The 13,735-nt window shown below is 40.1% G+C and overlaps 1 protein-coding gene across 3 annotated transcripts; it reads right to left on the reverse strand.

The window, feature by feature from the left end:
- Positions 1-2,514: 2,514 nt before the first annotated feature.
- SMIM9 (small integral membrane protein 9) lies at positions 2,515-12,431 on the reverse strand. 3 transcript variants are annotated; one of them, XM_003918486.5, is made up of 4 exons: positions 11,656-12,431; positions 8,645-8,885; positions 7,457-7,586; positions 2,515-2,948 (listed from the first exon to the last, which is right to left on the reverse strand). In XM_003918486.5, the coding sequence occupies exons 2-4, from the start codon at positions 8,784-8,786 to the stop codon at positions 2,921-2,923; spliced, it is 300 nt and encodes a 99-aa protein (XP_003918535.1). In that variant the 5' UTR covers positions 8,787-8,885; positions 11,656-12,431; the 3' UTR covers positions 2,515-2,920. The 3 variants fall into 3 exon arrangements, with proteins under 3 accessions (XP_003918535.1, XP_021788506.1, XP_021788507.1); XM_021932814.2 differs by lacking the exon at positions 11,656-12,431 and having other exon boundaries at positions 8,585-9,275; XM_021932815.2 differs by lacking the exon at positions 11,656-12,431 and having other exon boundaries at positions 2,517-2,948; positions 8,645-9,271.
- Positions 12,432-13,735: the final 1,304 nt, after the last annotated feature.

The following is a 13,735-nucleotide window of genomic DNA, read 5'->3' on the forward strand; positions in this document are numbered from 1 at the left end:
TAGCCAAGACAAAACTCCAATTCAGCTTCTTACCTAGGAGTGGGTCTCAGGCTGAAGACTGCTCTCTACCATCCCAGAAGCAGGAAAAAACTCTAACTCACCTTCCCTGTTGGAAGTGAGCTCAAATTCCAGAATGCAGTTATCTGCCTTTCATTGTCATGGAAGCAGGAAAACTTGCCTTCCTTGTTGGAAGCAAGCAAAACTCCAGAAAAGTAGTTGTACAGCAAAATAAACTTTAGATCTCAACCAAATTTTGGGAGATGAGGGATTCTCTGGAGGGAGAGGAGCTCCCAGGCCTCAGCAAATTGTTCTATTGGTTTGAGCTCAAGTTGGTACCAAGTACTGATAGGAGATTTGTCAAAGGTCAGGGCCACCTCCACTCAGTCTCTTTGTGGTCACCAAATGTGTACCTCGAATATCTGAGACACGTCTCAGTGAATTTAGAAAGTTTATTTGGCCAAGGTTAAGGACATGCACATGACACAGCCTCAGGAGGTCCTGATGCCATGTGCCTAAGGCTTGGTTTTATAGATTTTAGGGAGACATGAGACATCAATCAGTATATGTAAGATATGCAATGGTTTGGTCCAGAAAGGTGGGACAACTTGAAGTGGGGAGGGGGCTTCCAGGTCATAGGTAGATAAGAAACAAATGGTTGCATTCTTTTGAGTTTCTGATTAGCCTTTCACTGAATACACAATTTACATGTGAGAGCAGGAATAGTCACTTATGTTTTAGTCTGACTTTGTGAAACAATAGGGCAAAGGAAGCAATCAGATATGCATTTGTCTCATGTGAGCAGAGGGATAACTTTGAGTTCTGCCTGTCCTTTGTTTACAAGGAATTTCTTCATGGGCAAATTGTGAGGAAGGTCTGTAGCTTTAAAAAAATATATTTGTAGTTATTTTATATAGGAGGCAGGTTTGCCTAATGCACTTCCCAGCTTGACTTTTCCCTTTGGCTTGGTCATTTGGGGGAGATTGATTTTCCTTTCAATCCATCAAGAAGACATAACAACTGTAAATATATATATATGTGTGTGTGTGTATATATATATATATATATATATATATATATATATATGCACCCAACATTGGAGTAGCTAAATATATAAATATATAAAGCAAATATTTACAGAACCCAAGGGAGAAACTGACAGCAACACGGAGACTTCAACATCCCACTCTCAACAGTGGACACATCATCCAGAAAGACAGTCAATAAGGAAACATTGGACTTAAACAAAACTCGAAGTCTTTTCTGAGTTCACCTTGGCTTGCCACAGCAGGCCACATGACAGGCCATGTGGCAGCCCACTAGATCTCACGTCAGCATCAATTAGAATATCACTTCAGTTTTTCTTTCTCTTTGCATTTTCTCTGTAGTAAATTCCTAACCTCCCGCAGTTTTCTCTAGCTCAACAAATGACAACCCCATTCTTTCATTTGCTCAGGCCAAAAACCTGGGAGGCATCCTTGAAGCCTCACTCTCTCTCTCACCTCATTCAAATCCTAATCAAATCCCATCTGCTCTCCCTTCACATCCCTCCTCTGATCTAAACCTTCTGTTGGCCCCTGCTATGGCCCCCAGGAAGAGCCTAAATCCTTTCAATGGCTCACAATATCTGCTCTGCCCCTCGCTTAATCTGGTTTTTCTGCTACCACTCAAATATGCTAGGGATGCTCTTGCCTCAGCACCATGTGGCTGTTTGAAGGATCTGAATCCTCACATTAGCATGGTGGCTCCACAAGAGCTGGGCGGGGCGGGGAGGGGGGTTAGATAGTGCCATTGCACTCCAGCCTGGGTGACAGAGCAAGACCCCATCTGTTTGTTACCTGTCCAGTATCTGTCTCACAGTAGGTGATCAACAAGTGTCTGTTGAATGAATGATTTCAAACTCAGAACAGCAAAAAGGAAAAGCAAATTAATATATCTATTTTTTGAGACAGGGTCTTGCTCTGTCACCCAGGCTGCAGTGCAATGGCAGTATCTCAGCTCACCGCAGCCTCCACCTCCCAGGTTCAAACAAGTCTCCCACCTCAGCCTCCTGGGTAGCTGGGATCACAGGGGTGCGCCACCACGGCCAGCTAATTTTTGCATTTTTAGTAGAGATGGGGTTTCACCATGTTGGCCAGGCTGGTCTCCAACTCCTGACCTCAGGTGATCCACCCGCCTTGGCCTCCCAAAGTGCTGGGATTACAGGCGTGAGCCACTGCACTTGGCCAATAATTTTTAATAATATTACCTGTATTACATTTATAATACTGAATAAATAGAAACACCTTAAATAATTATTACATAGGGAGGTGGTTAAATGACTCATGTCATATCCACTACATTAAAAAAATCTCATGTTTAAATTAGTTTGGGAAATGCTATATATTATACTCACTTGTGGAGATTAATATTAGCCTGTTAAAAGTTCTTAGAAGTCCTGGAGCAAAGAAAAATAGGTTTAATGTGTTTAAATGTGTTTAATCCAGCATTTCCCAAACATAACTGACCACAGGGCCCTCACTGTTTTGTGACTTTTATTAAAACAGAACTATTGTTTCACAGAACAGACTTTGGAAAACTTGTAATACATATATAGAAAAAAATTGAAGGGAGGTACATCAAGATGTTAATGATGTTTATTTCTGGGTGCTAGAATTATGAAAACTTACTCTTTTCTCTGTATTTCTCAACCTTTTTTTGCAATAAATATGTGTTACTATTATAATCAAAACAGTAATAAGGATATTCACATTTTAAAATTGCAACTTTTGAAGGAGAAAATGAAGGCAAAGATAATTCAAGTTGGAAGACAATTTAATTTTAACTGATAGATACTTCCTCATTTTAAGCAGATAGCAAATGCCCCACTCTTTTGGAGTCCAACCGGAGAGACCACATGTGCCCTGTTGAATCTTCTAGTTCTTCACTGGACTGGGTCAACTACAAGAATGCTGGGAAAAGAAGATAAAATGGTAAATGCTCTGCACAGAGTTACTATGTAATTATATCCCTTTTTCAAAGATTGGATTTTTCACCACTTTTTCTCTTAATATGAACCAAATAATTCCATACAAACAAAATGCTTTGATGAAAAAGCAGAATGTGTTTCCAGTACAGTGGGGCTTGGAGGTAGTGGTATAAGTATGGTTAGGTAGTTTTTCTTCTTTCGTTTTTAAAGTATCTTTTTAAAAATGAACTGACCAAACAAGATAGCTCGTTGTAGAAAGATCAGAAAGTGCAATTAGATGGGGAAAAAAAAGTTAACACCACCACCAATAATAATAAAACAATCTACTTACTACCACAAGGAGATAACCAATGTCTAATACTTCGGTAAGGTTCCTAGAGGCGTTCCCCCTATATGATTAGTTTTTAAAAAGAAATTAGACTAAACTATGTAACTTCTGTTATAATCTGTTTTTTCCACTCAATGATATTTCATGAATATCTTTCCGTGTAATTATTCTTAGTACTCATTGTATGAATGTGCAGTGCTTTCTTTAGCCAGCCCCAGACTGATGGACATTTACGTTTTCATTTCTTCACTTTTGAAAACCATACTAAAAATTCCTTGTACACATATCTTTGTGGACTTGTTAGAGCCTGTCAGTCCTCTGCTTCTGGAATGCTGGGAGATTAGCCAAGCTTTCATGTGCCTCAGGTAATAAGCAGCTAGCTGAAGCCTTCATTACAGCTGCAGCTAATGGTATATACAGGTGAGTATAGAGGAGGAAGAATGAGGCACAGAAAGACTGCAATCCTCACTGTGAAATGTCTTAATTAAAAATCAACAAGTATTACTGAGAGTCTACTATGTGCCCAGTACCAAGTCCCAATTTTTCCTGGGAATTGATGTGTCCTTTATGACCACAGACTTCAGTCTTCTTTAATTCCTGCAACACTTAAAAAATTATAACTTGACCAGACTCTGTGACTCACGCCTGTAATCCCAGCACTATGGGAGGCCGAGGCGGGTGGATCACGAGGTCAGGAGTTGGAGACCAGCCTGACCAACATGGTGAAACCCCATCTCTACAAAAAAGACAAAAATTAGCCAGGCGTGGTGGCGCGTGCCTGTAATCCCAGCTACTCAGGAGGCTGAGGCAGGAGAATCGCTTGAACCCAGGAGGCAGAGGTTGCAGTGAGCTGAGATGGCGCCACTGCACTCCAGCATGTGTGACACACTGAGACTTAATCTCAAAAAAAAAAAAGAAAAAGAAAAAATTATAACTTTTTCTTCTGTTGGATTATTTTGGTTCTCTTAATCAAAGAAATCATTCTGTGCCTCCTATATCTACCATTTCTTCTCTAATCTTACTTTCACCAAACTGTTTAATACTGCTTGCCTATGTAATCCTGTTTTGCATATTTTCTTTCATATTTTGTACCAATGTCTCTCTTTCTTCATGGTTCCTTATTTTGGTGATAGTTTTACTTTTTGTCTTTTACATTTTTCTTGGGATTTTCCATCTAATTTTCATCTTCTCCTTTTGTTTTAGTATACCTTATCTGCCCTGTTTTATTTCTGCATATAGCTTTTATTATTATTATTATTATTATTATTATTATTATTGAGATGAGGTCTTGCTGTGTTCCCAGGCTGGTCTCGAACTCCTGGCCTTAAGCAATCCTCCCGCCTCAGCCTCTCAAAGTGCTGGGATTACAGGCATGTGCCACCATGCCCAACCTTAGCTATTATTTTATATTTTGTATCAAATGTTTTGAATTTATGGCAATATGTTAGTACACAGTTTTTATCTGCCCTGAGATATTTTTCTAGTGAGTATTCCTCATCTGCCATTTCTTGCTTATATGTTTCTTGTCTTTTCCATACAGTAACTCAGTATAGATCTGGTGTTGTTTCCTGTTGAATGAGATAAACTCTTACTGGACCAGTTATTTACAGGAGATTTGCACAAGTCACCAGCGCTATACTTTAGACTAACAAATTATCTTCATGATGCTGAGGTATGTGTAAGCTCTTGTAGCCTTTACTTCTTTTCAGCCAAGTGAGAGCAGCAGCTATAGGTCTGAGCATAAAAAAGTTTCAGACTTCACCTTCTTGCCTCAACAGACTGCTTCTTAAAAATATGGCTTGCCTATATGCTTATTCATTCAAATTTATCTGTTAGGCTTCTACTTGGTGTCAGTTGGGTCCAGAAATGTTTCTTTCACTAGTTAGCTTGCTTGTTCCCAGCAAGGGCTTATTGGCTTTTCTCTTCAGGTTAAGCCATCTACTTCAAAGAAGGAATTATTTTTGTTGGCATATAGTCTGCCTTATCTTCACAGAAGTCCCTCTGAATGTGCATGGTTAACCAATACTTCTGATGCTTTTGATGCAGCTTACCTGCCGACCACAGTTTGAGTAACAGTGACTTCAAAGATGTGGAACCAGACATATCTTATTTGAGTTCCAGCTTCCTTGGTTGGTTACTAGGTATGCTATTCAGGGATATTCAGCTGCTATAACGGTCCTGAGGTCTTGGTAGCTTAACACAATAAAATTGATCCTTCACTCATGACTCATTCTGATGTAGGTTAAGTTCTCCTCCATGAGGTGATTCAGGGATCCCAGCTCCTTCCATCATGTGACTTCACCGCCTTAGAGTCCTTCAGTTGAAGCCATGCATATGCGAAAGAGAGAGGTAGCATGGACACATGTGCAAGACATTTTATGTCATACATTCCTTTTGCTCGTATTTTACTGGCCAAATCTCAGTACTGTGGTCCCAGCCTAGTTGGAAGGAAGGTTGGGAATATAATGTTACTCTGTGCTTAGGGAAGAAGGAACAGGATTGCTGAACAAATAGCCAGTCTCTGTTACAGTCTGTCTTTCTGATCATCCAGTATCTGTTTCACTTTTCTTTTCATATGTGGAACACAGCCACCCTGTCATGCATATGGAAATATTCTACCCATATTTCCGCTCGAGAAAGGCCTTATTTCCCTAGCTGCTGAGAGTGTTGTCAGCAGAGAGCCTCTACCTGTTAGCTCATTCGGAGGCTGCCTCAGGTGCAGAGAGCTTCCATGTACTTTCTGGGAACAGCCCACATCCAGTGAATGATCTAGGTGGGGTTAGAGAGGTCCAGCCATTTCAGCCATGTGGGACAACTCTGATGGGGCTGACTGAGTCTTTGTTGGGCTTGCAAGACAGTTTGATTTCTCCCTTCCACCCCATATCTTCCACAGGCGTTGATCATTAATAATACCCTGAATGCCAAATTCTGGTCTCCCTGTCTACTTTCAGAATACCTGACTTGTGGCAAACCCTTTCCTCAGGACTAAATCTCATTTATCACTGTGTCCAGCTCAAAGTCCAGAGTATCTGGTGATGCTGAGTTCTCTCAAGTCTGGGGGAGGCTCTGCTTGGTTAAGTGATCTGCTCCTGATCTCTACAACCCAGAATAACGATGGAACAGGAAGAGGATAAGCACCATAAACATTCCTATTTGAAAAGAGGAAGAACGAGAGACACACAGCAGTCATTGCTCTGTGGCAATCCTGGAGTCCTGGTGGGTAGGCATCGATTAGACCCAAATCCTGCTTTCAAAGGGTGGCTCTGTGGCCCTTTGTCCGTTCTCTGGGAGGCTCTTCTGATCCATTATTCTTCTGAAGCAAATGTTGGGACCTTCAAAGCTGGTGTCCTTCTTTTTCATGGAAGGTTGGAGGCCTAACTATTGTTCACAACTGATGGCTCATTTAGTTCTGGCTTATGGTTTCTCTGGCAATAAGCTTCTCTCAAAAGCTTAGCTGATATCTAATCTATTTGCCTCCAATCAGTTCCATGTGCCAGTAACCACATCCAAGGTTGCTTCCTAGACACAGTTCTTGATCCTGTGATCATTTTGAGGTTACAGGAGCCATAGGTGATGCCACACCCTTGATCTGATCTTTATCCTCAGCCACTTTCCTTAGATTTTTGAGCTCTTTTCATTGCTTTCTTTCTCTGTCTTTCTAGCAACCAGCACACAGACAGGCAAGTAGTCATTTGTCGGTAAATACTGACTGAATTAACAAAATTTAGCTCAACTATTTTGTTTTCCTCAGGATTCTTTTGGCTTCATATGATTTATGTAGACAAATATTATGGTAAATTTTGAGGAAATTGAGAGCACAGCTAATTATATATTTTCTATGTATAGTTCTTGAGCCACAGGGAAGAAAAATTAGGAGTTAATAAAGTTGATAAAAGAAATGACCAGTTGTAAACACTGGTCATTAAATGTGACCTGTCAGTCATTGGTAACAAATGGAGCAAGTTGGAGGAAATAAAAGAGAAAGTAGAGAAGACATTTTAAAAAGGGGTTGCATGACCTTTCACAGTTTTCCTCCCAGAATTGAATTTCTTAAAACTTTCCCTTAATTACAGATATGCAGGCTGGTGAGCAACCTGTTTCTGTTCCCGCCCCCCTTCACGTTCCCTCTCTCCTCCTCGTCTCTTCTTCCCGCAGAAGCTTACGTGAAGCAGCAGAGGATCCCCATTAGTGCTGAGGTGAGAAGAAAAGCAACAATGGCTGCTGGAGGTAAGGCACTCTTGATAAGTTGCCATAAGTAATCCCTGAAGTTGTTCAGCCAGGACCTGTCATTACCTGCAGAAAGAGCATAGATGTTCATTGAGGAGAGGTCAAGTAAATGATAGGGCTGGCGTTTGAATCCAAATTCAAGTTCAAATAGTTGTCCCAGATATCATGTCTTATAGTTGTCCAGAGCCCATATCCTAAACTACTTTGCTGTGCTGGCTGTAAGATGTTCAAAGGGCAAACATTTTGTTTTTAAAGTATCCTTAGATGGATATGATTTTTTGCCTCCTTGTAAGTCAAATAGGATCAATAATTGTTGTTTCAGATACCTTAAGGGTTGTTTCGAGTATATTGGGTACTTTTTGAAAGAGAAGCATGAATTGATAACAAGAAAGTCTTTACTAAAGTGTTGCTGCCTAGAGTATATTTCTGGGAGTCCTGCAGGAGGCTAAGGGGAGGGAGTATCCCAGGAAGAGAAAGGAGAAGGCCACCAGCCCTAAGAGCAGAGGAGGAAGGGGCCAGGGAAACTGGAATAAGGACCTCTAGGGGGAGTTTGCTGATCAATGTAAGGCTCGGGCTGTTGGGTCTTTTCATTAGCAACTGGGGGAGGAAAGTACAGTGCTTTGACCCTAAAGAAAGAAGTAGGGGAAAATGAAAGTGTCTGCAGCATGGAGTTGAGAGGATTCACCACTAACCAGCAAGACACTTGAATAGCATGTGTGTGCATGTTGGAACCTAGATTGTGGATCAGTGGACCATCAGGTTTATTGTCAATTTCACCTCCTTTGTCAAGTCTTTCCTGACCCCTCCCCAAAAACAGTTTAAATTATCCCCTTGTCCGCTGGGACATTGATCATGCTCCATGGAAGGTTGGCATCTATGGCTTTGTCTGCCTATCCGTGAGCTCCTTCATAACAGAGGCTGTTCAATTCCTAATCCATGTAGTTCAGAAAAGGACTTGGTACATAGTAGGTAGGTTAATGCTTGTTGAACTAAATTGAACCAAACCAGAATAGTTTGCTTTCCTATGAACATTCTTTTTAAACATGAAATTCATTTTACCTGACCTGAAACATGAATCTTAAGTCCTATGAAGAAAGGAACATTCATCCTAACAGCAAACACACCCCCTGAGCGTGGTTTCGATCCTGTTTTTTCTTGTATTCCCAAGGCAGACAAAGGCGAAGGAGAGAAAGCTACTGTCTCCAACAAGAGGCAAGTTAGAGAGCATAGCAGAAATCCAGTTAGCAGCAGCTTCTGGGGTTCCATGGACGCCCGCCTTCGGCTGCGGCTGAAGAGATGGTAATCCGAGCTCACTCCGCCAACGAGAGATGTCTTTGTCCGTAGCTCTTTCCACAGAAACTTTGTCTGAAAAGTTAGACAATGATGGTTTAGTTCATATTCCAAAAATCTTCTCACCATCATGAACATAAGGATAATTGGCTGACTTACACAGGTGACTCCTGAAAATGGTCAGTTTCCAAAGCAAAATGTATCCCCTCCAAGAAAACAAAACAAAACCTCTATCAGGTCAGATACCTGACATTCCCTCCTACCCCTGATACCTTTTCAATCGTCCCCAAGTCAATTAGTAGAAACTGTTTCATCTGTTCAGGCCAAAAAAAGTATATTCACATTGTTGTGAAACAGATCTCTAGAACTTTTTCAACTTGGAAAACTGAAACTGTAAACAGCTCCTCATTAACCCCTCCCCTTCAGGTCCTGGTAACCACCATTCTACTTTTTGTTTCTATGAATTTGACTACTTTAGATAATTGGGAATATAATAAATTTCTATATATCTATATATTTTAACTCCATAATATATTTTATATATTCAAATAACAAACTTTTTTTTTTTTTTTTAATTTATTTATTTATTTATTTATTTTTTTTTAAATTTATTTATTATTATTATACTTTTAAGTTGTAGGGTACATGTGCATAACATGCAGGTTTGTTACATATGTATACTTGTGCCATGTTAGTCTGCTGCACTCCATCAACTCGGCTATTTATCAGGTGGCTAACTCCAGTGCAATCCTCCCTCCCCCTCTCCCCATGATAGGCCCCGTGTGTGATGTTCCCTTCCTGAGTCCAAGTGATCTCTTGTTGTTCAGTTCCCACCTATGAGTGAGAACATGCGGTGTCGGTTTTCTGTTCTGTGATAGTTTGCCAAGAATGATGGTTTCCAGCTGCATCCATGTCCCTACAAAGGACGCAGAACTCATCCTCTTTTTATGGCTGCATAGTATTCCATGGTGTATATAAAGTACATTTTCTCAATCCAATCTGTCACTGATGGACATTTGCTGATTCTAAGTCTTTGCTATTAGAATAGTGCTGCAATAAACATAATGCGGTGCATGTGTCTTTATAGCAGCATAATTTATAATCCTTTGGGTATATCCCCAGTAATGGATGGCTGGGTCATATGGTACATCTAGTTCTAGATCCTTGAGGAATCGCCATACTGTTTTCCATAATGGTTGAACTAGGCATGGGCAAAGACTTCATGCCTAAACACCGTGCCAACGGCAGCAAAGCTACAAATGGACAAATGGGATCTCATTAAATCCAAAGAGCTTCTGCACAGCAAAAGAAACTACCATCAGAGTGAACAGGCAACTCCATGGTGAATGGGAGAAAATTTTTGCAATCTACTCATCTGACAAAGGGCTAATATCCAGAACCTACAAAGAACTCCAACAAATTTACAAGAAAAAAACAAACAACCCCATCAAAAAGTGGGCAAAGGATATGAACAGACATTTCTCAAAAGAGGACATTCATACAGCCAACAGACATATGAAAATGCTCATCATCACTGGCCATCAGAGAAATGCAAATCAAAAACCACAATGAGATACCATCTCACACCAGTTAGAATGGCGATCATTAAAAAGTCAGGAACAACAGGTGCTGAGGAGATGTGGAGAAATAGGAACACTTTTACACTGTTGGTGGATTGTAAAATAACAAACTTTTATATTGCTTTAAAAAGTAAATGTTTGTTTAGGTTTACATATAATGACTCTTCTTTTTCTTTCATACACTTTATCCATCAGAAGTGTCTAGTCACCTTTACTCACAAAATGTATCCAGAATCCTGCCACTTCACACCACCTCCACTGCTACCTGCCATCATCTCTGTCTTTCTGCTTCCATCCTTGCCTCCCTTAAGCCTCTTCTCCAGTGAGTGGTCAAAGAGATCTTGGTAAGTTGTAGGTCAGATTATGTCCTAGTTACTGCTGACCACATATCCTACCAGTCTCCTCTTGATCATCACTCCAACTTAGCCTCATTTCATTTTGAACAAGCTAGGCGTGTTCCTACCTTGGGGCTTTTTCACTTGCTTTTCCCTTTCCAGGGAATGCCTTTCCCCCAGGTATTCTCAGAATTTATTCCCTCACCTCCTTTGATTACTCAAATATCACCTTCTCAATGAGGATTTTCCTTAGATCCCATTGTTAAAATTGTACCACCCTCCTACAAACTTCCTAATTGTCTTACCTGCTTGATTTTTCTCCAAAACCTCATTAGAACCTAGTAGAATATATTTTACTTTACTTTATTATATGTATCTCCTGAATATAATGTAAGCTGTATGAGTGCAGGGATTTTTGTCTGTTTTGTTCACTGCTAAACAGTACCTAGCACATAGGGTATCCAGGTGCTCAATAAATATTTTTTGAATGAATGGTGACTTTTGGCGGATATTGTTCCCACCCGTTTTTCATTTACTACGTCCAACTAGATAAGCTGAAAAAGCTGAATCCTCCCGTTCTCAGCCATCCTTGAAGTTAGGCTTGGCTATGTGACATAGCTCTAGATAATGAAACATAAGGGCAATCTGATGGGTAGCTTTTGGGAAGGCTTTTTGCTGTCTTGATAAAAGAGATGATGCTGCCTTGAATGTTGTTTAAGAAATGTTGCCTGAAGTTGCTCTGACAATTTCAAGCCACTAAACTAACACCTGTAGCTCCTCACCTCTGGACTACATGGTATGAGAAAAATATACTCTTATTTGAGCCATTATAATTTGGGCCTCCTATTACTTAAGACATTTATAACTGATACACTCACCTACTGTTTGCTAGGGCTTAAAGAGACCCACATCCAGTGGGAAACCACTTACCTGAAAATGGACTTAGCACCACGGAATTCAAAGAAACCAGTGGAATTAGGCCTTAGTCTTTAGAGGGCAGAAGTCTTCAGAAGAAGCTGGTCAGTCTTCTCCTTAGGTCTCTGAAGTTCCAAATAGAATTCCACAACTCCTTATGATATCATCGATTACATTTAACTCTCCCCCAGTCTCCTTATTCGACAGCTAAGCACACAGACATCAATTTCTGTCTATGTATAAACATCTGTGTTATACCAAAACCCATCCTTACAGTAGTTGTATCCTCTTAGGCTTGAAGAATTCTAAGATATTTTATTCACCACATGGTATCTAACTATGCCTTATAATATATATATAGAACTTCAATAGATGGTAAATATGGCATTTCATATTGGGGAAAAAGACATTATTTAATATGATGTTGGGTGTGAGCCCTTTGCCATGCTATGCAAAATAGAAATTCTAGATGGATCAAGGACTAAACAAAAATAAAATCATATATAAAATATGACATTTTCTGTCATACTTTTATGATAGAAAATTCTATGAGTGGATATTTTTATAATCTTGGTGCAGAATAAGCTACTCTAAGCATGTCATAAAACCCAAAGCCATAAATGAAAATACTGATAAATTTATAACATAAAAATGTAAAGCTTTCATATAGCAAAACATTGTTTAAAAAAGATAAAAGATTAATGACAAATTAAGTAATTTCACAGCATATATGACAGACATTCAATTAAGATTGTTAATGTACAAAGAACTCTTATAAACTAATTTAAAAAAAAATAGTTCTGGCTGACGCCTGTCATCCCAGCACTTTGGGAGGCTGAGGCAGAAGGATAGCTTGAGCTCAGGAGTTTGAGACCAGCCTGAGCAACATAGCGAGATCCTGTCTCTACAAGACATTTAAAAATTAGCCAGGTGTGGTGGTGCACGCCTGTAGTCCCAGTTACTCTGGAGGCTGAGGCAGTAGCCTGCCTTGAGCCTGGGAGATTGAGGCTGCAGTGAGCTATGATCATGCCACTGCACTCCAGCCTGGGTGACATGTGGGGCTTATAACCTAGATGACGGGTTGATGGGTGCACCCAACCATCATGGCATATGTATACCTATGTAACAAACCTGCATGTTCTGCACATGTATCCCAGAACTTAAAGTTTAAAAAAATGCAAATCAAGTCTAGGCAACATAGCAGGAGCCTGTCTCTACAAAATATAAAATATTTTAAAAATTTAAAAAATAATAGCTATCCATAGAAGAACGGCAAAAATGGTATCTCAGTTAGGGGTCTATCAGAAAACAGGGCTCCCAGGAAATACATAAAATGAAAGTTTTTGTAGAGTCCTCCAGTCTCTCCCAGTTTCTTGCTATGTCATGATAGAAAATCATGGAGTGGCTTGACCATTCTGTGACCCAGCCAGCAGGCCTGAATGAAAATTGGGACCTTGAACATTCCCAGGCACTGATAAAGGTATCTAGGTTGTGACCCAAAACACTGAAAGAAACTGGAGGATCTACTTCCAAGATGGTGCACTCACATGACTATTGCTAGATGACCAAAAGTCCCAGCTTGCCTGGGACTCAGGATTGGCTTCATGGGAGTTTGATCTATGCCCTGAGGGGCCCTATGTTTTGTTTGCTCTGATGTCACTGTCTTGAAATTCTTAATAATTTTATCTTTGATCTTGTGTTTTGTAAGGGAAGTTTAATGAGACCGCCTATTTCATCACACTCGTTTTCCCCTCCCCACTGACTTTGTTAACATTCTTCTCCCTTTGAGTCTCACTGAACTCCAATGCATTGTGGGTCCACTAGAATGTTATGCTCATGGGCATTGTGTACATTCTTTGCTATTCTATTTGCACATAGTGTTTACAATGCATTTTTACATTGTGGTAAAATTGTAGTAAGAACACAACATGGTATCTGCTCTCTTGACAAATTTTTAAGTGCCCAGTGTGGTATCGTTAGCTATATGCACAATGGTGTACATTAGATCTGTAGAACTTAATTCATCTTGCATAACTGAAACTTTTTTTTTTTTTTTTGAGATGGAGTCTCACTCTGTTGCCCAGGCTGATGGAAT

This window comes from Papio anubis, chromosome X (assembly GCF_008728515.1).
Source record: "Papio anubis isolate 15944 chromosome X, Panubis1.0, whole genome shotgun sequence".
Classification (NCBI taxonomy): Eukaryota; Metazoa; Chordata; class Mammalia; order Primates; family Cercopithecidae; genus Papio; species Papio anubis.

Excerpts from the sequence above, each read along its gene's own strand:
- SMIM9 (XM_021932814.2), bottom strand. The coding sequence starts at position 8,948 with ATGTTCATGATGGTGAGAAGATTTTTGGAATATGAACTAAACCATCAT. Across the intron at positions 7,587-8,584 it reads ACTTAAGATTCATGTTTCAG|GTAATGACAGGTCCTGGCTG; the intron begins GTCAGGTAAAAT and ends CTCTTTCTGCAG. Across the intron at positions 2,949-7,456 it reads GGGATCCTCTGCTGCTTCAC|CATTCTTGTAGTTGACCCAG; the intron begins GTAAGCTTCTGC and ends TTCTTTTCCCAG.